This window comes from Puntigrus tetrazona, chromosome 16 (genome assembly GCF_018831695.1).
Source record: "Puntigrus tetrazona isolate hp1 chromosome 16, ASM1883169v1, whole genome shotgun sequence".
Taxonomy (NCBI): domain Eukaryota; kingdom Metazoa; phylum Chordata; class Actinopteri; order Cypriniformes; family Cyprinidae; genus Puntigrus; species Puntigrus tetrazona.
The window spans coordinates 15,871,171-15,898,798 of record NC_056714.1 but is presented as its reverse complement, the minus strand read 5'-3'; the positions used below and the strand labels follow the sequence as shown (position 1 = coordinate 15,898,798).

The following is a 27,628-nucleotide window of genomic DNA, read 5'->3' as shown; positions in this document are numbered from 1 at the left end:
TCGCTCCTCAAAAAAACTGGTGGGTTGAAATGTAAAGGTACGTTAATATTTATCCAAGACATTTCGTGAATATAGAGCAAAGCACTGAGGTATTTTATGAATTAAGCAAAATAAAGTCTTTATTGTTAAACTGTCAATTGACTAAGTTATCGTTATACAACCTTATGATATGCCTTGTTAACTGCTTTAAATTACTTTTCCCCCACATCAGTCTAAACTCCAAACACAATAATGACAAAATAAAAAAATATGAATATGAATAAATCTGTCACATCCAAGCTTGCACCATACTCAAAATTGTACAACTTAAAATCACACTTTCCATTTTATAGTATAAGAAAGACAAACAAATGCATTTTTCAAGTTAAATTTAATTGCAGATATTTCAGGGAAAAAAATGAAAATGACCCTGTTAGCCAGGCCCAACAAACAGTTAGTTGTTAGCTGTGATGTTTTTGGTCTAGTCAGTGAAGCGGCGCACCTCAACATAAACCCCAGGATAGCCTTGTACAGCACAGCCTTCACCCCAGGCTGCACATGATCAGCATGAAATCATTGTCAAAAGTATGTATGCTGGGTAGGCTGGGTAAATTCTGTTACTGGACTGATTCCTGTACTGCATTTGCATGCAGTATATACTCTACTGCGCTAAGCCTTTGTCAGACGTCTTGATGAATGCAGCAATGCACAGTGAGTTCTCAATAAAGAGTAACTTACTCTCACATTCAAAACACTCCCAGTCTGTCTGAATTTCGTAATCTCAAAAATAACGTGCCTCACCTAAATTATCTGAATCAGAATCACTAGAGTCAGATGATTTTCTGTCATATAAAGAAGTAATGTTGTCACCCTCATCACCTTTTCCACTGAATCAAAACCATTCTTTGCTCCTAAACATTTTTTTCCTAGCTAGCCCCCCTAATATGAGTGCCCTAGCACATCAGTCAGTCCACACTTGTTTTTATTGTTGAATGAATGTAGAGTTTTGCCTAAAATTGTCTAAAAATAAGCATTTATCAAACTTCTTGTTTTGTATGTTTCATTCAAAAGCTTAGACCCCTCTTAAACTGATGTGAAGCCTGATGAGAGCCACTAACGTTTGACGATTCTAATAATGTATTTTCTGATATCACAAGTCACAAAGGAACACAGAGTTCATGTATCTCTTGTTGTTGATGTAATCCAGTGACAAGAAGGATTTATCACAGCGCTGACAATTATGGCTACAGGACTTGGATCTGTACAATATAGCCTAAAAGTGTAGCCCCAAATGCCATGCAATCCGCTTATAGATCTAGGATAAAATAACTTTTTCCTTTATAATTTGTGGGGCCTATTTGTTTAAATGAAATATAAAAATATTCTACTGACTTTATCACGATTGCAATTATCTTTTTTATTTTTTATATTTTCAGATTGCTATGTTACAACACTGAGATGCTGGTTGCGTGACATCACTCACAAATCTATGTGGGAGTTGTAGTTTTAATTTCCAGTCATCATCAATGGTTCTCAGAACTATCATTGTCATATTGTCTACATTTCACAAAAACTGGAACCGTTTTTTCAGATTTACATTATTAACCTGAAAGCAACCTTGGTTTAAAAAACCTAAAAATACTTTATTTTTAAAAATATAACACAGACATACATAGACATGTTTGAATCAGAATTTAATTGCAGATATTTCAGGGAAAAATAGATGGCGCTGTTAGCCGGGCTCAACAAACACTTAGTTGTTAGCTGTGATGTTTTTGGTCCAGTCACTAAAGCGGCACACCTCAACATAAACCCCAGGATAGGCTTGTACAGCACAGTTTTTACCCCAGGAAACAACTCCTTGCAGTTCCTCATTACACACCAGAATCACCCTGAGAAGAAAATAGGAAAAATAAAAGAAATATGTGAGTCGGTATGAAAATATTCAGTAAAATAAAAAAGAAGACTGAGCCACTGAGGTACCTGACATGAGTCTTTGCCTCCCTCCATGAATCCAGCACAGAACATGTTTTCAGTTATTCGATTACCGTATGCATGCACACACTGTTCCCTTGATAGTACAGGCAAATTCAGACACTGCAGCACAGAAGGATTTCCATCTTAAGGAAAAAAAAGAAAAACATTGAAGCTATGTAAAAACATTTTACATACATTGTTGTACGTAAAACTATAAGTATTGATTTTTTGCAAATAAATACATAAAATTATTTAATTACTTAAAATCTCAACTCCATTATGGCCCCATCCAGAAACCAAGCATTGTTCGCCTGCAGAAGAGCATCTGGAAGCCAGAGGGATTGGCTTTACATAATCATTGAAGACGGCAGGCTCTTTCAGCTTGATCAGCATGAAATCATTGTCAGAATTATAATTGTTATATTTTGGATGAGGAATCACTTTCTCTGCCCCGATCCGCTGCTCTGTGCCTTCTTCAGTGTTCAAATTGTGCTCTCCCAGGTGGACAGTAAAATGAGTAGCTCTATTTGACAAGAAAATCATAGATTACTGTGCTGTAAAACAGCATTTTCAGCAACATTGCTCACCTCTCCTTTTCTACTAAAAGGAGGTAGAAAACCCTGCCACTGTTACATTTTATAACCATCAATTTCAGTACACATTAGGCAAGAATAAACAATATCATATCATTTTTTTTTTTTTATGAATAAATAAATAAAAGTGAGGCTCACGGCTTCTTGCAGTGAGCTGCAGAAACGACCCAGCTTTCATTAATCAGAGATCCTCCACACCAGCGTTGGCCATTAGAAGAGAGGTAGACTTGCCAGGGCTGGGAGTTGGGCTGACAGTCATAACCTCCAATGATTTTTTTTTCTGCGCTTAAAGCTTCAGATTAAAAAATATTATTATTGAGAATTACAAAGAGAATAAAAAAGCACAATAAAAATGTAGTAATATGTATCATAGTAAAATTAAAGTTTATCTAAGAAACTTTGTAGGTCAGTGTGGCTAGAAGCTATAACAACTGACACTGACAATAACTAACAGGAGAGGATCTACATACTAAGAGCCATGGCCAGCAAAGCAAACAAAATGGTCCTCATTTCAGTGAAGGAGAGGAGGAGAAGTCAAGTCAGGTTTAGAAAGAGATTCTGCAAAGTTCAGGAATAGCAGTACAGTTTTTAAATAAGTGCTAAGTGTTAGTTCTAGATATTAATGCTTACTAAATAATAATAAATGAATACCTTGTGCAGTCAGCGGAAACCTGGCTGTATCCAAAAGCAGTATGAATGAGCATATAAAACAAAGTATATTTAAACACGACGTGCATGGCTTATTTAATGCATATGCAACTCATACTCCCAAATTCAAAACACGCCCAGTCTGTCTGAATTTCATAGTCTTGCTAAATATCTTTACGTGCCTCACCTAAATGATCACTAAAGTCAGATGATTCTCTGTCATGCAAAGAGCTGTAATTGTCATCCTTTTTTCATTTTATCTTGATCAGAACCAATCCTAGCTATTTTAACCTGCAGAATAAGCGTCTGCTGCACATTAATACAAATTCCACAAACATGTGTTGCTTCATTGTTGAATGAATTATTAAAATGATTCAAGCACAATGGCATGCATTTATGCTATGTCCTTTATGTTCCAGTGTATAAGGGGTCCCAGGACTGCTATTTACTGAGTATTGTACAATATGATGTGTTTTGGGCACATGATACCTAAAAATAAGCATATATCAAACTTCCTGTCTTGCACACTTCAGTGCATGTGAAGCTCAGACTGCCACTTACTGCTCTTAGTTTCTCACCCTGTGCCTTATCCATGATGTTTCTGGTATTGATCTTTATCTGATTTGGAGTCTGAGGAGTCAGAGCAACTCATGTCTGATGATTTGCTTTCAGATGAATTGGAACTGTAATATGCATGGTAATGCACAACCGGTCAGCCATTATTGCAAAATTAACTCCTTCAGGGTGGTTTAGTACCTCTCCATGTGATGATCACATTGTTCATTTTGCAACAATAACCTTCTGACATTATGTCATCCTTACTTGCTTCTTTACCATACAACCCCCTGCTGGTGGTCAGTAAGATTTGATATTTTGATATTTCAAGTCGGACTGTGAACATAAAAAACAAGAAGTTGCGTGACTATCAGTTGCTGCTGTAATGCAGTGACAATAATGATTTATGACAGTGCTGACAATTATGGCTGTCAGGGTGTGGATTCACAATTGCTACAGGATCTCTACAATATAGTCTGAAATTTGTCTGTAGTGAAATTGCACAGTGTTGCACCAATTTGGGCTGGTAGCAGCTATGACTGAAAAAAAAAAAGAATAATACCATATCAATATAAAATGAAGGACAGAAACACTTTTATTTATTCCAAGCTGATTTTGATTACAGTCCAACTTAGCTGAGCAAATAGTTAATTGCTAGCTATGGTGGACTGGACCCAGTCTGTGTAGCGGCAGACCTCAGCATAAACCCCAGGATAGCCTCTTTGAGCACAGCCATAGCCCCAAGACACAACTCCTCGCAGTTCTCCATTACACACCACAGGACCGCCAGAATCACCCTGGGAAAGTGAAATAAGGTAAGTGTTTTGTATGAAAATATGCAACACATTTAAAGACGATGACTACCTGACATGAGTCTTTGCCTCCCTCCATGAATCCAGCACAGAACATGTTATTAGTGATTTGCCATCCATACGCACTTTCACACTGTGACCTTGACAGCACAGGCAAATCCAGACACTGCAGCTTGTCAGCATAGTCAACTGAGAAAACGAGCAACATTTGAGCAACATTAAATCTTTGCATCTTGTACATAATGAATTGTTGAATAAATCTTTTACATTACAGTATATTATACAAGCAGTGGTAGTCGTAAACGGAGGCTTTTATACAACAAATGTACATATTAGATGCTTTAACGTAAATAACTAAACAGCCACCAAATGATTATCTGTTGTATGACTGCCAAAATTAGCGTTACAGTGATAAACAGTAGTTGTCATTTGATTCTTGAATGAATTAATGCAGATAAGATGCAGATAAAGATGGCTCAATCATGTTTCATATCCTATGACTGAATAAAACCATACTCTGTATCTGACTTTGTTCCGTACACATACAAATGGCTGTCATCTCAAATAGTACACTATTTTAGGATATGATGGAGATTTATTACATCTTTCAATCAATCTGAAAAATTCTGAACTGTGTTAAATGTTTTAAAACACTGAAGATTTTTATTACTCAGCCTCCATTATCTCACCTCCAGTGGTGATCTGATTGCCCCAACCAGAAACCAAACACTGCTCCCCAGCAAAAGAGCAGCTGGTTGCCAGAGAGATTGGCTGCACATACTGGTTGAAAACGGCAGGCTCTTTCAGCTTGATCAGCATGAAATCATTGTCATAGGAAAAATCGTTATATTTTGGGTGAGGAATCACTTTCTCTGCCCCGATCCGCTGCTCTGTGCCTTCTTCAACGTACACATTGTGCTCTCCCAGGTGGACAGTAAGACGAGAAGCTCTATTTAACAATAAACTCACACATTACTGTGCTGTAGTACAAATATTATCAGCAATATCTATGGAAGAGAGTCTCAAATGATTGGTTAATGCACTTATCTTCAATGAAACGTTTTTTTCCATTAATTTAGAAATCCTGCAGCTGTTACGTTTTACGATCAACAATTTGAGTGATTCACAATACACAATTTTCGGTGAGATTTACCATAATAAAACGTATGATATACTCACGAAACATAGCAGTGAGCAGCAGAAACAACCCATCTTTCATTAATCAGAGATGCTCCACACCAGCGTTGCCCATTATCATAAGTAAGGTAGATTTGCCAGGGCTGGGAGTTTGCTGAACATTCATAACCTCCAATGATTTTATCATCTGCGTTGCAAGCTTCACAAAAAATTCATTGTTAACAGTGCCCAAGATAAAGCAAAGGAAATAACAATGTAATTGGCTTTGATTGCTTTAGATGGTATTTCTTTGTAATATTTGCAGTTTCATCTGGTTAACATGTCATGTTAAAGACTAAGCAATTGGCATAATGGTTAATAATATAGATCTACATACCCACAGCCACAACCAGCAAAGCAAACACAATATTCTTCATTGCTGTGGATGAGTACTCACATACAAAAAACTTTAGAGAGTAGACTTCTGTACAGTTCAAGAATAGCATTTATGTTTTTAAGTGAATGATAACTACGGAACAACCAATAATATCATGGAAAATGATTCAGAAGAGAAAAATTGCACCTGGGACAACAGTTCTTATCACACTGTTTTCCATGAGCATGATAAATCCAAGGTAACATACAAATTTGATAGTACATGTCTAAAGCTTTTCATTTATTTATCTTTTTTACTTTTTAGTATAGCACAGCTTAAAGGGAGTCAGTTATATTGTTTACTTAACTGTTAAACAGCACATTGTGTATTGATCATGCACTGACTTAAGTCAAACCAGCAACAAGTAACAGTTCAAAACTTAAAAGCAATAAACCATATTCTGTAAGAAAAAATACACAAACCTCAGCCAACCTAGAAAGAAACTGACATAAACAGCTAGTTCAAAGCAGTAATTTGGCATTAGTGTAAATTCTTGTGCATTTCCTATCAAACTAAAAGGTGTATCTAAAATACACTAGTTTAATGTTAAGCAGTGAAGAAGGCCTACAAGGTGTCCAAAAGCAAAACAGGCAATCTTGTTATTAATTAGCATCATCCAAGCCGTTAAAATGAACTCACAGAGAAATATATTATATAATGCAATTTAAAGTAAGATACTGTGTATCAAACTTCCCCACTTGCATGCTTCATATAATTTATGTGAAGCTCAGTGCACCACATTCAGTACACTCCCAGTCACCTTCCTGAACCTGCAAAATCTCTTCCTGTTCTGCTTTTAAACGTTTTTGTGGTTCAACTGATGAGATGTCCGATAAATCACTAATGATGGTTAAATAGCTCTCAGTTAAGGTAGCGTCACTTTGTGTTGTCATGGCCAAGCAAGTGTTTTTCCAATCTTACTGAACTTCTAAAACCTTTAGCACATACATTACACCAGAAAGGCCTCTGCTTATGTATTTGATAATGACTTGCCAATTAGGCAAAATTTGATTTATGACACCGTTACAGTGAAGGTCGGAAGGCACACACTGCTTACTTAGTTTCAAATTAAATGTAAGTGTTAAATGTGTTAAAATTAAGTGTAAGATTTTTCACAGCGGATTTCAGGCTGTCGCACTGTAAGCATGTGCAGATTCTGATGATTTCTGAAAGACTGAAGGAAGGAATAGAACTTTCCACATACAGAGCAGATATATACTGTGTCTTTGTATACACTGACTTTTATTCCTTTAACAGCTTATCAGAAGCAGGACGGGAAGGGAAGAGTTTTATCTGACAAGAACTATCAATGGATTCATCTTCAACTGTTTCTTTTTCTTCCATCACTTTTTCTTTATTGGAACATATCTCATTGTCCTTTCCATTTTCCTCTCTCATTCATGTTCACGGATATAAAATCTGAAGGCCTTCCAGACAGTGTACTGCAGTTTTACTGGAGAAAACGAAATTCAAAAGACCAAAACAAAATGAATACCTACACCAATATTTTGTTGACTTTCATGATTTATTGATATCTTATTACAACTGTCGCTCACCATCAGTGTGTGAAATGTAAAGGGAATTAAGTTAAAGTCCAAGGACCAGGTGTTGAATGAAGGCCAGGAGTGAGATGCAATCAAAATGAAGTATGAAAATTCATGAAGAAAAATAGTTTAGTTTCATCAGCAGAAGTCAGATATAATACTTGTGTGGAGTTTGTAGGCCACTGTGCAGTACATTTTACAGCCACCAATAAATATGTTTAATTGTATCAATGCATAAGTCAGCAAACATCTCATTGGGTCTATAACACATATTTAGACAATTTCCATGTATGGATGCAAGCATATCAAGTGATCATGCAGGTGTCAGCAACCAGAAGCAAAACCAAACAGGTGTCTCCAGACACCCATCCCCGACAAGGATGGCAACATAAGACATTTCTCCGGACAGTTCTGCAGCAGTCAGCACAAAAAAGGATGCCGAAACACACACATATCTTTATTTTAGGGTTGCCTATATCTAGCAAGCGTCTTATTAGCATCAGTTAGGTTAAGATACACAATGTAGTTTTAGAAACAGAACTAGTATATCACAAACTGCATAATACACATACTAGGGTTTCACAAAACTGCTCTTATTCAATGTTAAAATAAGCTATTCACATTATTATTTATCAGTATTTTTTTCCAGTGAAATCATTCAGAAAAAAAATAGAAGTGATGTCACTGGAAAAGGAAAAGCCATCTCAAGGGCAAATGGGTAAATATGTCACACCATTCAGTAATACTGCACCACCAAAATGGTTTATTCCCACCGCTATTTAAAGAAGGAGTGGGTGTCGGAGAATAAACAAGACTATGAGCAACATGAACAAGGCCTATCTACAAGGCAAAACAATAAAGACAGTATTTCATTGAAATTAACCATTTAATTTCTTATTTTAAATATCTACATCCAGTGCATTTCAAACATTAAAGTGGAAACCTATAATTATTAGAAAACCAAACAGAAGCAGATTTGGGAAAATACAATCAATCATACCAACATGAAACAACCGCCAGTTAGTGAGACACCATCTGTCTTAAAACTCATTAAGGTTTAAGGGATTCAGTGCACACTGTATCTATCAGCAAATATCACATACAGTATTATTTTGGGAGAGACCATTTGAAATGACCATGTTCAACTTATGTTTCAGTGCAAGTAAAAACTTATTGAGGTCCAAAGTTTGATGATACATCAATACAAGTTTCAATCCACAATTATTATTACTTTATCAGTTCTCTTCCATCTAGGTGCATGCATATTTTGTACCTATTGTGTAATTTTATATGTATATCTTATACCTGTGTAATCTCGCAATTTTAGAAAATGAATCAATGTTTATTAACAAACCATAAACCTTCACAAACACCAGCCAGCAAAGACTTGACAAAATGGAATGTTAACTGTTCAATTTGAGGGTTTCCAGTTCAAATGATGTGCTATTTTAATGATTCAACATGTCACACGTATAAAAATAACCCTGCCTCTACTGAACAGTTTGCATCTTATTCATACATTCTTAATGCCATTAACATGACTTGAGGGAATTTATACAGGGAACTTCTATCTAGGCAATCCTTTACTGGATAGTCATAATATTTGTCAGAGACATTAAACCTCAAACCCAAAAATTGTCAACAACATGACATTTTTTTTGCATAAAACCAAAACCTAAATGTTATAGAAGGGTGGATTATGCTATGCTGACATCAATAGCAATAAAGGAACAATGACAAGGGCATGAACAGATGCTGTACAAATCACAAATTAACGTCCAGCAAGACCAAGCTGTAATACTTCCCCCCAAAAAATCTACTTTTTTTAAATAACATGTACAACCAATATCTAACACATTTGTAGTTTAAATTAACAGCACTTTTAAAGTACATGACAGAATGAAGCACAGGCAATCAAAAAAAAAAAAAACTAAATACGCTGACACACTTCCCAGAAGGGATTTTAAAGGGAATACTATAAATATGCAATTATTATGCAAATATTTAGAACACACTATTTGGTTTAAAGGACATCTGTGATCATGTTTTTCATTTAGCAGATATCTTTCTCTCTACAATTTCAGCAAAAATGTAGAATTTAAAAGCTGATTGTGGCATTTTCCTTTTAAGACATACAGTTTTTTTCGACTGTATACAAACACTCACAGCAGGTAACAAACTTGAATCAAGTACTACATTAAATCAGTGTATGTGCAGTAAACAATGTATTTGCAAGTAAATGCATGTTTACACATATTAGAACCCACGTGCATGATCGATGTAATGCTGATGCAGTTCCGTTTCCTGTTTGAAGGAAATCCCACACTCAATGCATGTCAGGTGAAGAGCGTCTCTTACTGAGGTAGTAGAGTACCTGTCTTTCAGCTCTTTATCACCCAAGCACTCCTGATGGTGGTCAATAAGACTTCTGATTTCAGTAAAGGTCTGTGAACACAAAGAACAATGGTACGGCTCCTCATTTTTGTGAAGAGTCTGGTGCTGCTGCAGAGCACGTGGTGATAAGAAAGTTTTTCCGCACTGCTGACATTTATGGCTATTGAGTTGTGGACTTACAAGAGCCACAGGCAGCTTGACTATAGACTCAGATCTGTGTGATAAATCCTGCAGGTTATCTGAAGGCCCAGGTGACATGGAAGCACTCAGTCTGTATCGCAGTTCGGTTGGGAGACGTCGGCGTACCTCGTTGTGCCATGCGAGATGCTGCTGAAGCTGGTTTTCAGTCCAGTAACCGCGACAGCAAAGAGCGCAGCAATGCGGACGAGTCTTCGCGACCTCTTTGTGAGTGTTTAACTGCTCCTCACTGGGAAACGCTTTAGCACATTTATCACATTTGAAAAAACATTTTGTGAGTTCTGCATTTCGACTACGCTGTATGGGTTCTTCCTCCATAGACATTTTCAGCTCTTTCTTAGTCAACATTTTCGGAACAACCCCTTGAGAAGCAAAGGGTTTCTCATATGCCAAGCGCTCTTCTAGAGATGCAGTGGTTTGTTTGCTAACCTTGTTGTGTTTCTGCCATTTGTGTGCACGAAGGCCACGTATGTTCAAGAAGCTCTTGGTGCAGTAGGGGCACTGATGGTGTTGCACCTTGGTCTTCTCTTTTGTTTTGGATGTGTACAATTGTTTGATGGGTGGCCCCAACTCATCTGTAGGGATGATTTCAGCTTGCAATTTCTCATTCTCGTTAGGCTTGCTGTGATGTTCTGCAAAGTGAGTTGTTAGAAGAGACCCACTTGGGAAAGACATCTGACAATCTGGACAGGTGAAACCACCAGTTGATTCTGCAACTTCGTGCTCTTTTTGGGGTAGAGTCTCCATGGGAGGGTGATGTAGCTGATGCCGTCGAAGTACACAAAGGTAAAAAAAGCCTTTTCCACATACATTGCATAAATATGGTCCACCGTCCACACTTTTCCTTGAGCGTATCTTATTGGTCTTTGAAAGAAATCGGGCAAATTTTTTGTCTTTGTGCCACCGCCTGTGTGTGCCAAGAGCCGAATTGGAGCGAAAATATCTTCCGCATTCACCACAAGCAAAAGGCGATTTTCCTGGAAAATTATCTGACTTTACTTTGCCAAGCTTTAACTGTTTTGCTGAACGGGATTTCAGCTTTTTAGATTGGTGACCTCTGCGATGAATGCGCTTGTGAAAATTAAGCGCACCAATTACCGAAAAGCTTCGGCTACAGTCCTGACACTTATATTTCAAATCTGGAGTCGAAGAAGTCTTCTGTTCTTTTCTAGAATCAGCCACATGAGAAGAGTCACAAACATCTTCAGATTTTTGCTCCTCTATCTCTACTTTTGCGGATTCTTCTGGAGATTTCACTTTGTCCTCTGATTTTGAACAGTGCTTCTGATGATTTTGTAGTATTGACTCAGATGCAAAAAAAACACAACATGTCATACACTGAAGTTGCTCAGATGTGTCAGAGTCAATCACAGGAAGGCCCGTTTCAAAGCCATGACTTTTCATGTGAAACTGGAGGGCCATGGCACGGGAGAAAACTTTTCCGCAGTAGGGACATTGGTAGGAGTTCTTTTTCAGCTGTTGGACTTGATAGTCAAATGATTTGACAGCAGGTTGGACACCTTGATCATGGACAAGCTTGTGTTTAAGAAAACAAGCTAGCATGTGGTATGATTTGCCACACACCTCACATTTATGTTCTTCTTTTGAATTCATACGGTGCACTTTTCTATAACCACCCCTACGACTCTTTTTCCTGCGACGAATGTGAACGCTCTCTGATTCATGCGTCCCTGTGGGCCTCGTCTCGACATCTGCACACTCCAAGTGGTTTTGCTTGTGATGACAGAAAGCTCCCAATGACCAAAAACCTTTACCACACTTTTTACAGTGATGTACCTTTGGGCCCAAAAGTGACTTGGTTGGGTTAAAATTCTTTTTATTTTCGTCTTTGGCACTTCCAGTGCAAACCTTCCGGTGGTTGTACAGACCACCTGCGGTCGCATAGCTCCTGTTACACTCCAAGCAAGCAAAGGTCTTTTTCCTATTGTTGTGATGCTGCTGGTGAGAATGCAATGCAGACAGTCTGGAAAAAGACTTGCCACACTCTTCGCATTTAATATTGTTCTTTTGCAGATTTGCAAGTTGATAGGAAATAGATTTATATGCTACTTTATCCTCATGCTTGCCCATGTGAAAATAATGAGCACTCTTGGAGGCACTTTCATGACCACAAACCTCACATGTTAGAAGTGTCCTCTTAGTTGGTGTCAATACGTCAAACTTCTGCCTACCATCAGTTTTTTTCCCCATGCATCCTTTGTGCCAAAGTATGTGGCAACGCAAGGACAAAGCCTTGACAAATTTTCGATCACAATGTGGACAATTATACTTTGCCTCTTGAGGACTTCTTTTGCTTGTTAGTTCTGCATTTATTAACGGCTCATCATTTAAGTGTTCATAATCAATCTGTACAATTTTGACATCAATTTCTGGATTTAACTGCAAGGAGGAGGTACATTCAGTTTGACCCAAGACATCTTTTTCCTCGTGGTCTGATTCACACACTAACTCGAGATCAGGATTTTGATCCTGAGACAGACTGCTGTTGTTCTCATAATCATCTGAAGCCGTGATATGGACAACTTCATAATCACCATCTACGGGCTCATGCTCTTCTACGTTGTCGCTATAGTTAAAATCTTTCTCTTGAACTTCAGTATGCGATAAGTCTTGAGGATGAAAAACAACACTGTCGGCATTATCATTCTGATATATTTTCACTGGCTGAGTGGCGGTATTCATCTCAGACTTCTTTTCCATGACGTCCCGGAAGACATCGGTATGACAGAGCTGATGCGACTGCAGGGCAGATGCTCGTGAGAACCGACGACCGCACTCCTCACACTCAAAAGCTTTCTTCTTGAGTTGGATAACTTGATGAAGGAATGATTTTGCTGGCAGCTCTTCACTGTGCACCAATCGCTGGTGCTTATTGTAGAACGTAAGTGAGGTGAAGACCTTGCCACATTCTGTACATTTATACGGCTGGCCATTGCAGCCAAGCTGTGCCCGTCTTTTATGCCAACGCTGATGGCACAACAGAGCCACAGAGCTAACAAAGGTCTTATCGCACTCAGAACAAACAAACGGATGCTTAATTTCCTCCTTCACCTTTCCATCTGAACAGCTGGTTGAGAATCTCTGGTGCGTGCCAAGGCCACACATGGTGCGAAAAGTTCTGCCACACAAGCACTGAAAAACCTTTTGCTCATGCTCCTCGTTCTGTTCAGGGCTTGTGCCACGGTCTTCAGTTTGACCTGGAGCTTCATGAAGCTTCTCAGTTTCACAGCTTTTGGATTTCACTAGCTTCACCTCATGACAACGGCGATGCGCATCAAGAGCTGAAGCTCGAGAGTAACAGCGTCCACAGGTGGGGCACCGGAATGACTTTTTCTTTAGATGAGCGAGCTGATGAAAAACAGATTTTGAGGCCTGTTTATGAGAACGCTGATGGTTGAGACACTGACCTACAGTGGAATAGGCTTTACCGCAATCCTTACATTCGAAAAGCTTCTGCCTTACCGCACCTTCACCATTACCTATCCCACGTTTAATGACTTGATTGCGGTGCTTCAGTTGATGGCTGAAAAAGCCTTTTGAGCTTGAAAACTTTTGACCGCAAAGAGCACAGAACAACGTTCTCCGTCCTCCGTCGGTCGAGATAAGCAGGTCATCCCATTGCGAATCTGTGTCCAGGCAGACTATGGGACCATCGTGAATATGCTCGCTGCGATGCTCTAGACAGTCCTCCTTGTTCCCAAAGACTTCACTGGAATCCTCACAGCGAAATGGCCAATCCTCTAAAAGCAGAAAGGGGAAATTGAGAGGTCAATGGGATGTCTGTTGCTAGAGAAGAGAGATAAGTAAATATATAGAGCCAAAAAAAACAAAAAAAACAGTACTATAATAATAATAATAATATTAAAGTGGAAATATCTTATTTATTCCGGTACACTTTAACAGCACAGAGATTTAGGGTCACAAATTAGACCAAAAAACGAAGATTAATCAAGAAATAATTATGCAAATTAAATGAGTAAAGAAATAAGGAAAACAACCTTTCTTATAGCAACTTTTTAATGAGAATAACAAACACATTCATAAAACTACAAAACAAAAATGCTTAGAATGATCTCATTGATTACATTTGGCACAGCTGTAAATTAATTCGATCTGGTTTGCAGCTCTGTTGCCAGGTAACAACAGAACAATTCAGCGTCTTCGTCGAGTTATTTGTTCCACCTTAAATTATATCGACCACATGGCCACATATCCAACAATCATAATATTATGACACTAACAAAATGTTAAAATAAGTTCCCCAAATATATTATACAGATAAATACAAACACTGGAAATTGTGCTAACATATCATTAAACTAACATGCATTCACTCACTTATTCTTTCTGTTTTTCTATTTCGCACATGCGCAATTTATAACGTGAGTAAAGCCTACCATCTACCGGCAACATGGCAATACTGCAAAATCATTTAAGGTGGAGCAGTTCAGAATCCAACATCTACTACAGTGACTGCGAACCTGGTTTGAAATTACATACAATTTATTTAGTCCAAGACGAAAACCTCACCGTTGTGAAATGTTAGCCAAAAACCAGTCAACCCTATACAAAGAAATAATATGACAGGCAGCAAGAAGGACATGAAACAGAAATTGCTCGTGGGCATGCGGTACAGCTGCCGTCTTGTCATTCCCTGTGACGACGCGTGCGAATTAATTATGTTTTAGCGCAAATTATAACCAATAATAATTAAGCTGCAAGTCTTTCATTTGCCCAATTCAATCAGAACAAAATATGATGTCAAGGTTTAGAGGACCAGATTGTGCGAGAAGACGTGAAATTATGTTTAGGTGACTTTATTTAGAGGTAAAAAGATAGCTCGTGGCTAGGAACTGATAGGTCAGTGTTGTCAACATCAACAAAAAAGTTGCTTACCTTTTGCACTTCTATCTCTTTCAGACGAGTCTCCTTTATTGGTGGACATATCAGCCAGATTTTCCTCCTCGACCTCGTCTATATGTACAACTACACATTCATCTTCCTCCGCTTGTTCTACTTTAATCTTCACGGGTGCAACTGCAGCACTGTCTGCAACAACTTCGGCGTGGTCCTGGGCTTCCAGTGAAGGGCCACTGGGACTTAATTCCATTTCTCCGTCCGTGTTTTTAGCATTGCTGGGTTTGCTGTTGCTCACTGGATCGATGTGTATCTCTTGGGCTGCACCTTTTTCACATTCAGAGGACACGCTTTCATTACTGGATTGCAAACTAACATCGTTTGCAGCGTAAACAGCAGCCATAATGGCTGTAGCCAGCCCAAGCTTTCCTCGATAGAAAAAGAGCCGCACTTTTCGCGGTAAAGGACAGTGTTGTTGTTGGGGGTAGGCAAACTTTCGAATCCTACTATGGCGAAAGCCTCGCTTATTAATATTAATTAGGTTACGTTTCTTGTGGCTCCAGGAAGGTCAGCAAGCAACGTCTACGTACATAACAAATTAATATTTATATATTACAACCTTGCAATAGAATCGTATACGATTCTAAAATAATGAAATTATGTGGACAATAAGATATAAATACATATATATAAATGTTGTGGAGATGGGCGGAGCTTAATGGCCCGGACATTGTTTATAATTTGTCGGGTCATGTTTCTTTCGAAATAATAATCTAATTTTTAACTTTACACGGTGCATTTCATTTCATTTTATTGGTTGTTATATTTATCTGCGTCTATAGTGGAAAACGCTGTCCACCTGATTTCCTCTATTAATTATATATAAATGGGCTGGGGTGAATGTTCATTTGTGTTCATCATATAATATGGATTAGTAGATTTATAAGATTTAAACGTTTATTCTAGTGTTTTATTTACGAGTGTCATCAGTTAAGACAAAAACATTCTGAGATTGATTGTGGATCAATGTAGAAGGATGTAGCCTATTGCTGATAATACACATGCTTTCATGTACAGTACCAAAATAAACAAAAAACAGTTTATAATTACATGTAATTGTGTTTTTGTTATTTACTTTTTTACCTCTGTTAATCAATTATTATTATTATTACAAATAATAATTTACTAGGGAGGAAAATATGAAAGTCTTACATATTCATCTAGTAATAAATGCATACAAACTCATAAACTTTTAATTGTATTACCTCTTCTATTTACAAATACAGTAAAGTACACACTACCATCAGTCTGCAAACATATTTAAACACCATCATATTACTTCTAAATAACAAGATGTTTATGACATTGCTGTAAGACAAAGTAGGCTACAATTTTAGCAACTAGATAAATAACACTGCAGTTGTTTATAAAGTATTTTAAAATATTTTGATTAAGTTAATATGGTTTGTATATGGGGGTAACAAAACACATGAAACTAGGATATATGTTCAGCTGGAAAATTTAATAACCGAATAAAAACATTAATACATTTTAAATCTTCAACACACTCCAGCAGCTTAACAGCAATGTACAATAAAACAGCAAAGAGACAGTCTAAACGGAGCTATTGTTGTTTTGTAAGTTTATAATTTCTAAAATCAAACTCAGACATCTCGCTGTGCATGTTGCATATAATGCATCTGTAATTCTAGTTCTCCAGGCAAAGAACAACCACATATCATGCACTGAAACAGGTGATCTGGGGAAAAAGGCATTTTATTGCCCATTTTGTGTGGCTCAGTTTGTTGGGCTAACTGAGGTAAGTTTGTTACTTGTGGAATGATTGGCATCTCATTTATAGTGCCCTGTGAGGTAAAGAAGATGCCTTGTGGTAATGGACCTGGAAGATGCCTTCCAACTGAATGCATTGGATGCGGTGCAGGTATATTTAAAGCTGTTGGAGGAAAAGGTGGTGTGATAAAAGATGATGGCTGATTTAGAGGAATCTGTTGACCAGAAATCAGAGCTACGTGCTGTTGTGCCCGGATGTGGCCCTGTTGAACTGGTCCATTTACAAGGGTCTGGGAAACAATGGGAGCAGCCTGAAACCCCCAAATTGGAGGTCTGTCCCCAAGGGGAAAACGAGCTGCTGCGTATGACATGTTCACAGGTCCCATCTGGGTTGCAGGAGTTGCACTAACCCAAGTAGGAGGTATCTGAGTCTGTTGCTGATGAAGCTGTTGTTGAAGAAGCTGCTGAGGAACCTGAATTTGCTGAGGCAAGTGCTGGATTAGTCTGTTCTGCTGCTTCTCTAATGACTCTCCAGGTATTTCTTGCAAGCCCACAGATGTAGACATTTCTAAAGATGTTTTCATACCCCACGGAGTGGTATTTGGTAGACTGGAAGCACCAGCGGGTAGGACTATACCACCAGTCTGACCCAGCTCCGTTTTAGCCAGACCAGAGGAATTTGGCATCTGCAAATCATGAGAAAGTTTATCAGATTCCTTTTTGGATGGTGCTTCTAAGTCGGTTACACTGCCATCTTCTGATGAGTTATTGAACAGCTCTGGTTTAGAGGTTTGCACTGAATCACAGAGTACTGGCCACTGTGACTGCTGTGGGTCTTGAATTGCTCTTGGTGATTGTCTTGTTCCATCCAGAAGCAACGGCCTGTCCACGTGGCGTTGTGAATGCTTGCCTTTTTGCTCTGTTTCAGATAAGCTTATCTCCGAGTAATGATTAGGTTGTGCTGACAGTGGTACATTTGCTTGGGAAGGTTGCTGCTGGTGCATGAGCTCTGGGAGACCATCACATTTAGGCAAGATTGTCTTAAGATGACTTCCTGGCCACTGCATCTGCACTGCATTGCTTGGCTGGCCTTCCAATAAATTTGTAGGCTTTTGAGAGTGCAGCAGTTCTTCTGAAGAAGGCGCCATTTGTAGCTGCCATTCTTGCTGCAAATGAACCTGCTGGGAATGACTTCTTGTGTGCAAGTGCTGTGATCTAAGCTGCATGCGATCATGTCTATTTGCATCGAAGTTACGGGATTGGTGTGGGACCACATTTGGCAACAGTGTGTCTGGCATGATTCTACCAGGTAGAGGCCCTGTCCTTCCATTGTCTCGATCTAACCTTGGCCTACCTCTCCTGCCAGTACTTACTCTGCCTCTTTGAGAATGTATGGACAGCGGATAACCGTGACTCTGACCTTGCCGTTTACGCACATGAATCTTTTGATGCACGAGCAGACTGCTAAGCCAAGGAAATGACTTATGGCACTCCTGGCATCGATGGGGTCTCTCCCCTGTATGAGTGTTCAGATGGTCTCGGAGCAAGTAGGCTAAAGCAAAGCTCTTGTCACACAGATGACACTTGTAGGGTTTCTCACCTGTATGGGAAAGCATGTGCCGCTGAAGCTGACTTTCATCGCTGTAGCCCTTACGGCATTGTGTGCAGCGAAACGGCTTTTGTTGATGAAGCCGCTGGTGTGTTTTCATGTTGTGATGAAATGCAAAATCCTTACCACAATCCGGGCACTTGTATGGCTTCTTCCCGGTGTGGATAATAGAATGCTGCTGCAAATAGCTACTAAATCTGAAGGACTTTTTACACACTTGACACTGATAACCCTTGTTGTGTATGCGCATATGAAGCTCTAACACTGACCGGTAACGAAAGCACTTTCCACAGTCTCGACACCTAAATGGTTTCTTCTCTGTCTGGTCCTCTAAATCCACTACTCCTGACATACTGTCAATATCTGCCTCGTCCATACCAACATCATCCTGCTTTTCAAGTACCGCTTTAACCTGATTTGTGATATGTGTTGTGTTTAAACCTAAAATGTTAGTCATATGTGTTTGTGAATGGGATTGCAGGATGGATTCTGACTGGAATTTAAGAGGACAATACTGGCAGGCATAGACTTTATCAAATCTTTTGCCATTACTCATCCTTTCATACTCTGCCTCATGGATTAACATGTGTGCTCTTAAATCAGGCGCTGCATAAAAAATTTGAGGGCACAGAGGACAGTTGCGCTGCTGATCAACATTTGCTTTCTCTTTATCTCCTTGCCCTACAAGAGATACATTATGGTTTGTAATACTTGCCTCAGGCCTAACTGAGATCTTTTTGTGTTGCCGACAATGTGCTCGCATGTTTTGTGCAAAAGCAAACATTTTTCCACAGTATGAACAGTGGTAAGTCTTTTGGCCTGTGTGGAGATACTGGTGCTGCTGCAAAAGGCTGCTGTATTTAAAGTTCTTCCCACAGATTTTGCACAGGTGTGCTTTTTCTTCAATGTGTCTGCGTCGATGGTCCACCATGACGTAGCGATGCTTGAAGACCATACTACAATCTGGACACTCGTATGGCTTTAGTGCAGCGTGGGATCGTTGGTGGATATGCAACGTCACTATACTCTGAAAGCCTTTGTTGCACTCCCGGCACCTATAAGGACTGTCTAATGAGTGACTCTGCATGTGAGCATTGATGGACACCCTGTACTGGAACTCTTTGCGGCACAGAGGGCAGCGAAAAGGCTTTTCCACATTCTGTTCACAAACATGAAGCCTTAATCGCATCATTGTCGAGAAACACATACCGCAATGTTCACACTGAAATTTCCTCCGTTCCTTGTATATTCTCTCAGAGCGTTTCGAATGTGACAGGCTTGTTTGGCTATTTTCTTTATGAATACTGCGGTGTTTGATGAGGTCACTTCGATGCTGAAAAGTAATACCGCATTCTTTACAAACAAGGGAAGCCTGCTCGTCTTGGTGCATGTGAAAGTGACGGTGCAAATTATATGTTTCCCGACGAGTGAACTTTTTACCACATTCGTTGCATTCCAGTCGGCTTTTCCTTCGCTTGACAACTATGCCTGTCCCATCACTCTTGGATTTATCTTCTTCTTCGTTCTCTTCTGTGTTGTCCTTAACTTTCTCCACGCTTTTTGGATTTTCTTCTTCCTCCTCTTCTGCGTCGTCCTTAACCTTCTCCATGCTTTTGGGATCTTCTGTTTCCCTTACCTTCTTTTCTGTGCTTTGCCTTGTCTCATCATGAGACTCTGATACCTCCTTTATATTTGTTGGACCTTTATCTTGTTTTGGTGGGTGTTCTACCTCTCTGGTATGCTTTGACTCTTTAGTAACATTTTCTGTCGTTTTGTCCACCGTTTCTTCCTTATCGGTTTCTTGCCCTGTAATGTGATAGCAGGAAATACATTAGATAATAAGTCAGTAAGTTAGCATACATTCTTTTTGTGAGAGTTCAGTGAAATGACTATTAGAAAAAAAAAATAGTGTAACTAAACATTTGACTCAAAAGCTTACTGAGTCGCTGAACTCTATATGACACTGGCACCAATGTCCCCAATTTCTACTTTCCAAACAGTCATATACAATTGTTCACTACATCAGTAACCCATTGTATGTGCCTTACCACTTAATGGCTAATTCAAGTGACATGGCTGTACAATATGTCATTATTACCATATATCCTTTACTCTACAAAAAGTGCAAAAGTGCTAATCCATTTTTTCAGCACACCTGGGTTCAGACAAACTTTTCTCATTCATTTGACTATATGTATCATTAAAAAGTCATTGCTAGGATTTAGAAGCAATGAATCAAATCAATTAGCTATAAAGTACAAAGTATGAGAATGTGTACATAATGGCTTTAAAAAGATAAAAGAACTACATCCTCGTTAAGCATTACAAATGACAAAATCAAAAAACATTGAGCAATCTAAATCATTTAGTTCAAATCTTGCTTTGGAGGTCCAATGTACTGCAGAGTTTAGCTGATAAAACTCACCTACCTGTGATTTTCTAATGATCCTGAAGACACTTATTAACATGCTCAGGTGCCTTTAACTAGGGATAGAGCTAAACTCTGCAGGAAAGTGAATCTTGAGGTCCAGATTTGAGGATCCCTGATTTAGATAGACAGATAGATAGATATTTTATTTAATAAATAAATAAATAATAATTTAAAACAAATTAAGTAGTTAGATATTTTAAGGAGATTTGTTTGTTGTGATTCTTTTACTGGTGGAGATTTCTTTTGTAAAATTATGGGTAATGTAGTTTTTTCATCAGGAATTCCACTGTTAAACATTATTATTTAAAAACAACTTAAAATGCAGTCTGATGGCTTAAAGTATAAACAAATAATTATATATGATATACCTTTAATAAACAACTTTGTAGCTCAAAGACAAATCCTCTATGGATGAAATTAATGGGATTTTTGTGACCTGGACTGTTGCACTCTGTGAGAAAATTGCAGCAAACATGACAGCAGTGTGGAAGCATTTAAAACTGTCTGAGAAAGATGCTAAAAATGATTGCAAGCACAGACAGCAAAAGACTGTTTAGTATTGCATTGCATGTCTTCCATGAGAAGAGGAAGAGGTGGTTGTTGCTGTTTAATAGCCTATTGTATGATGATTCAAATTGAGTAACTTATAAATCTGCTGCTGTAAACAAAAAGAAGCAGGACTTCCTGTGGGTTTCCATCAAAATAGAAGCACCATTAACATTCATTAATGTTAGTATTGTGATATTACTGTTATTCTCTTAAATAAAATTAAAAAGACAGTAAACAATTATAATTACAACAGCTCTACTAAACCATTTATAACATCCAAACACAGTGTTCAAATTGGGAGCTATAATATTTTTTAATGTTTTAAAAGAATTCCCTTCTGCTCAGCAAAGCTGCATTTATTTGCAATACTAATGTAAGAAGACGGCCTCAAAAATGGCCACAAAATATTAGTTTGCTCATTAATTTTACATCGAATAGGGCTTTGTTGGTACAATGTCTGCTAGAATGTTAAAAAGTATTTTTAAATTATGTTGTATAAGTGTACAATGTTCAAAAATAATAATTTATTCCATATAGTGTAAATTTTTTCATTTAACATTTAATATTTAGCCATCCAAGTTATTTGACATTTTAACATGTTTTAAGTAACAAAATAGTTACATTCCCTGGTAATTGGTTTTATTTTTGTGAGAAGTAACCAAAAGACTTTTTTTAAACACTGGTCACTGCATTTGCACTAAAATGCTGATTCTGCCACCTTCGAAATAGGTCGTCTGTCATAAATGACAGTTCTGTAGCTCATCGGAAAGGGATGGAAAATGCCGTCCATTGTTTTTGTATATCGTCATAAAAACCATTATCGCAAATATTTTTTAAATATCGTAATATAATCTTGAGGCTATATTGCACACTCCTAGTGACAGCGGCATGTTTTTGTAACAACCACCTTGCATATGTCTTTCTATCTTTTATATTGTTAATAATTTCATAATAATGTCATGAATTGTTACTTGGGTTGTTTTTGTTGCATATTTATGTTTGCCACGTGTGTGTGCGTATATATATATATATATAGTAAAATAAAAACTCATTTTACTTAGTTGTACGAAATTCTTCATTAGAAACCTCTAAATCGAGTCTATATTATCACGCATCAAAGTGTTAAATAACAGTCGCATTTCTGATTGGGTCAGGAGAGGCCAATTACAGAGAAATTAATCGCTGTCAGGAAGAATAAAACGCTCCAAGAGTTTCTGCAAGCTCTCCCCACGTCTAAATATATGTGTGAAATAGCAGAAGTCTATGCGATGCTCAAGAAGCGGCTCGTGCCCTTGATGCGAAGTTGCACTTACCGATGTTTTCATTATGCCGGCGATCGCACTCCGTCTCGCGCTCCGCTGACACGAGATCTTTGTTATCAATCTGAGGCAGCACATCCGGGGTTTGCTCGTCTTCCGCACATTTAGAATCACAGGGCATCCCTGAAGCATCTTTGTTGCGTGGTGAAAGAGCAACGCCATGTGGAGGTGAATTTTCACTTGATGGTGAAGACGGAACGCCAGGGTCAGCCGTTCCCTTTGCGTCGCTTCCTTGTGCACAAACCTCCGCGTCACAGTCGGCTACTGTAGCTGATTCAGGTTGTAGTTCGGGTTTGTTTTCACGGAGCGCACCGTTAATGGGTTTATCTTCTAATGGTTGTTCGGATTCAGATTGCACAGTAGCCATTTTTCACATATTTTTCTCTCTTTTCTCCACCCCTAAAAACATGGAAGCCAAAGATTGATTGGAAGCGTGCGCTACGTCACACGCGCCCCCTGCGACTACATTTAAAGCGACACCTTTCAAAAGATGTTGACGTTTCAGATTTTTGATGTTTCAGTTTTGTAGACTTAGCAGATTTATTGACAACCATGGTCAGACAGGTATTTAGCGTATGCATGCAAGACTTTTTTGTGGATAATCTTTTATGTAAAATATAAATTAGTAATTTATTAGCAACTGTTCCATTTTTATGTATTCTATGGTCTTATTCCTGTAATTAAATGTCGCTTTATCCTTTAGAAATGTCTAATATTCTGCCTCGTCTCAATGTTGAAAACGCCTATGTGTGCATGTGCTGTGATGACAGAAAACTATAGATAAATGTATTGATTGCTTTTATTAAAATTTGTTCATAGGCAGACATTTTTTTTCCAAGTACAAGTGATTTTCGTTAACATGGTGGAAAGTTTGCAAAATAGTATATTGCATTGCATGCAGAGTGACCGGGCGACCTTAGATCTCTACATTAGTCAGCAAATTTGATAACTGCATTTATTTCCATGTAACTGGACAGATTCTATGCAATATAATGTCCCTTAAACAGCATTTGGATGTATTTTCTTAAACAGTGATAGTAGCAAAAGTAAAATGTCATTTTTTACTGATATCGTGTACCTTGATTAAAAAATTAAAATGAATGATGTTTATCTTGAGTTTTTTTAAGCCTGCCTAGAGGAATTTTTTTCTAAACTTGCAGTTATTATATATAAACTTAAGCAAGCAGATCCATAAAATGTCAGTAATTTACTAACAGCAACAAGAGTGCAGAAGTCAATTTAGATATAGCTTTGAGCTTTTTGGTGTACGTATTATACAATTTATTATATATCTGCGACAGGCATAACATAAAGTGTGGCTGCAATATGACATGGCACAATCTGCGACTAGTTAACCTTATAAAACATTGCTTAAATAAATAAATTTACTGTAACCAAATACAGTTCAATTGTCCACGTCTCACGGCAACATCAGCGCCTGCGTCTTCTTCTGAGGTCTACTGTTCTTCCACGGCGTGGCTGCTGAGTTACTCCATTCATGTCATTCGGCGGTTCAGTGTGCCGAGTACCATCTAAGATATCTGGAGGGGGTGGTAGAGGTGGAACAGTTGCTGGGAGTTGCTGCTCTAATTCTGGCTGCTCCTGTGGCAATAACAGTTGTTCATAAGGCTGCTGTTGTGGAGGTTCCTGTTGCTGTTGATGCTGTGCAGGTTGCTGTAGTTGTTGCTGTTGTGGAATTTGTTGCTGAGGCGGCTGATGCTGCATCTCAAGTAGACCCAACAGACGTTGCAAAAGTACATTATTCTGCTGCAAGCTATTTGTAAGGGCCTCTTGCGAAGCCACGAGCGTCCGCATATCCCGTCTGAAACCTTCTCCAAACTCACGCAGGTTCTGCTCCATGCGATCTCCAAGCTGCATGGCTGCTTCTCCCAGTCCACGTAGTTCATCTTCCAGCCAGGAAGTGCGCGGTGGAGGGGGCTCCAGCGGACCCTGGTGGGTTCCTAAAGATGGTTCCGGGCTTGGCTGAGGAGTCCCGTTGAGGAACGGCGCACTGTACAGTGGTGAAGGAGGTAGCCAGCGTTCTGATGTTGGAGGAGGTACTATTCCAAGACCCAGGCCCAAACCCAGTTTATCCTCCATGCTGTTCTCTACACCCTCACAATCATCTGCATCGTCACCCTCTTGCTCACCAGCTTCATCGTCTTTTTCGAAACCATCTCTTTCAGAGCCATCTCCAACTGCAACTGAAACAGTAAAAACATACAAACAAACTTTAAAGAAAAATTCTCTTTTTTGTAGGATCAATCCAACCCCTTCCCTCAAAAAAAAAAGAGTTACCTGGATCAGTGTCTGACAGACAAGTGAAACTAGCTTTTGCTCTGGTGCTCTGCTTTTGACGAGACTGCTGGAGCCTGGGACTGACTTGGGACGGCCTTCCCAAAATTGAAGTCCCTCTGCTTGATGGCAGATAGCAGGTGCGGTGTCTCGCGTCGGCCAGTCTACCACCGTTACGTCTTTTTAGGTCATCCCAGCGTTTCTTCACTTCTCTTAGAGTCCGAGGTACTCTAGAGACAGCATTGACACGCTCAAGTATTCCGGCCCAAATGCGCTCTCTTTCTCGGCGCCGGAGCCTCCCCGCTGGTCCAAACAGCTCCCCCTCACAACGGGTCACCTCTGATACCAACACCTCCAGTTCTGCCCCACTAAAGCGGCTCTTCCTTTTTCCTACACCTCCTGCGGCTAATGCTGAAGACACACCCCTGTCTTTAAATAAAAGTACATTATCATTTAACACAAAACAAGGTTTTGTATTTCTATTCAAAGGTACACCAAATAAATCTTTTGGGCTTTTGTTGCACCGTTTAATAAAGTTATTTGGACTAATACTGACATCTAGCAGCATGAGTGCAGCATGACGCACAAGTGTCAATGGCAAATAAAAATACCTGAGATTATAAAGAGGATAAATCATTTTTCATAACATAAGTCATAGTTCAAAACACCAAGTTTGTAGTTAATGTAATTTCTGTATTCACATTGGGGTTATTTTTGGAGGAAAAAAACATTTAAAAATCTATTCAAAAATGTGTAATGCAAATGTTTACAACGCAAGTGCAAGGTTTTAATTTATAAAGAAAACCAAAATTGTACAAATTATTGAACAAATCCAATTTCTATACACCTTAGGTGTACACATAATTTTCAAAATGTATTTCATGACTCAATTTCATATTTTATGAATCTTTTTATTATCATATATTTTATAATACCAAAAATATAAAATGTTTATTTTTAGGTTTGGGCTGTAAAATTGAAACGTTTAATATGTTCAAAGAGTAAAAACTGTAAGGATGTGTCATCTCACTGACCCATAAACATTCTACTCGCAGTCACACATGATTCTGCAAATAGACGTTATCTAATATTAGGACGTTACAGAGAAAAACATGATTTAACACTTTACTTTACTACCACGACTAAAGTCTTCATCTTCATGTGCATTAGTGTACATGATTTTAAATATCTACTTGTACTTTATATCTATAATTGTAAAACCCTAGCAACAAAGGAATAATAACACTCGTTACAGTAACATCAGCAGTGAAGTAAAATCCCATATTATTAAACTTGTTAACACTTACTTTGTTCGATTGGGATGAGGTCATCTGAAGACATTCCAGGCGCAACTATGTTAGGATGCACAACCACAACATTGAAAGGCAGGCTGCTTGGCAACCCACCATTCTGGTGGTCACAACTCCCCTCGGAGTCATCATCTTCCCTGGGGAAACCGTCCTCTGAAACCCCGCCTCCGAAGGGCCCCTCTGGAGACTCCACTTTGATGTGCATGGGAGGTGAGTGCTCATACAGCAACCCCCCCTCCTCGTAGTATTCAGTCATGGATATGTTGTGGTTTCCAGACACACCAATATGACTGGTGGACAGCATGCCATTCACAAGGAGGGTGAAAAGCCACCATGCTGTTCCATGGCAAGGCGTTCATTGCTTCATTGTCATGTCTAACAAGAATAGCCTTACTAATGGGCTCAGCAATACACAGCCACAAAAAATAGATATCTGCTACGGAACAACAATAGCTTAACGCGTCATTTTAGAAAGGGACGGTGTTCATCAACGCGGTTTCTGCGCAATTACTGCGATGTTTTTGTTGACTGTATCTCGTAAGACCTAGAAAACCAAAACCTGTGGCTTCCGTCCAAAAGCAAAACTCGGAGATGTTCTTCTGATATTCTGTTATGTTTGACATTATGTATTTGTATCATTCATTACATGCAGACATCTTAGAGCTCTTCTAATTGACAGTAAATCTGGCAATGACAAGTAAAAAAAACCGAGGCTACTGAGGAGAGGGCGAGAAATAAAACGAAGAACGCATGGATAATATAGTTGGAATCACATGTAACTAATTGTTTAATTAAGGGATATTTTAGATATAAAGGCCAAAATTACCTGTGTCGCAGCAATGCGCATATATTCTGCACCACATCCGCAATGGATGCGCATTCCGCATAAATTACGTTAGCCGCCACTAGCTCTTCTCAAGCAAATACTGCTCTTCGTGTAAAAGTCATGTATGCGACGTGCCCGCATTACGAGAAAGCTCTAGTTTCGGGGAAAAAATCATCCGCACTCACACCGTCGTAATGTGACACGTGGCTAGAAAGCTTAAAACACAATACTGAAATGACATAAACGCATAGATGCAAAGCTAACCTCTTAAAATCCTAAATGTACACAGAACCAAAATCGTCGCAGGAATATGACATCACACGGAGACGTTTGCCGTGTGGGTATTTCTAAACCCTGTGATATTTTAG

The 27,628-nt window shown here is 38.8% G+C and overlaps 4 protein-coding genes and 1 pseudogene across 4 annotated transcripts; all 5 read right to left on the bottom strand.

Annotated features, from left to right (window-relative positions):
- Window positions 1-1,476: 1,476 nt before the first annotated feature.
- LOC122359983 lies at window positions 1,477-3,284 on the bottom strand (annotated as a pseudogene).
- A 1,040-nt stretch (window positions 3,285-4,324) lies between these two features.
- On the bottom strand, window positions 4,325-6,209 carry LOC122360621 (trypsin-3-like). The gene is made up of 5 exons (XM_043261391.1): window positions 6,078-6,209; window positions 5,744-5,900; window positions 5,254-5,513; window positions 4,617-4,753; window positions 4,325-4,549 (listed from the first exon to the last, which is right to left on the bottom strand). Exons 1-5 carry the CDS (start codon window positions 6,184-6,186, stop codon window positions 4,400-4,402), a joined length of 813 nt encoding a protein of 270 aa, XP_043117326.1. The 5' UTR covers window positions 6,187-6,209; the 3' UTR covers window positions 4,325-4,399.
- A 1,419-nt stretch (window positions 6,210-7,628) lies between these two features.
- si:ch211-261d7.6 (zinc finger protein 91) lies at window positions 7,629-16,196 on the bottom strand. The gene is made up of 2 exons (XM_043261390.1): window positions 15,170-16,196; window positions 7,629-14,013 (listed from the first exon to the last, which is right to left on the bottom strand). The coding sequence occupies exons 1-2, from the start codon at window positions 15,531-15,533 to the stop codon at window positions 9,917-9,919; spliced, it is 4,461 nt and encodes a 1,486-aa protein (XP_043117325.1). The 5' UTR covers window positions 15,534-16,196; the 3' UTR covers window positions 7,629-9,916.
- A 435-nt stretch (window positions 16,197-16,631) lies between these two features.
- zgc:66448 (uncharacterized protein LOC327401 homolog) lies at window positions 16,632-23,498 on the bottom strand. The gene is made up of 2 exons (XM_043260369.1): window positions 22,824-23,498; window positions 16,632-20,336 (listed from the first exon to the last, which is right to left on the bottom strand). The coding sequence occupies exons 1-2, from the start codon at window positions 23,194-23,196 to the stop codon at window positions 16,795-16,797; spliced, it is 3,915 nt and encodes a 1,304-aa protein (XP_043116304.1). The 5' UTR covers window positions 23,197-23,498; the 3' UTR covers window positions 16,632-16,794.
- Window positions 23,499-23,610: 112 nt separating this feature from the next.
- On the bottom strand, window positions 23,611-27,574 carry si:ch211-261d7.3 (myb-related transcription factor, partner of profilin). Its single transcript, XM_043260372.1, has 3 exons — window positions 26,432-27,574; window positions 25,128-25,553; window positions 23,611-25,033 (listed from the first exon to the last, which is right to left on the bottom strand). The coding sequence occupies exons 1-3, from the start codon at window positions 26,736-26,738 to the stop codon at window positions 24,261-24,263; spliced, it is 1,506 nt and encodes a 501-aa protein (XP_043116307.1). The 5' UTR covers window positions 26,739-27,574; the 3' UTR covers window positions 23,611-24,260.
- Between the last annotated feature and the right edge of the window lie 54 nt (window positions 27,575-27,628).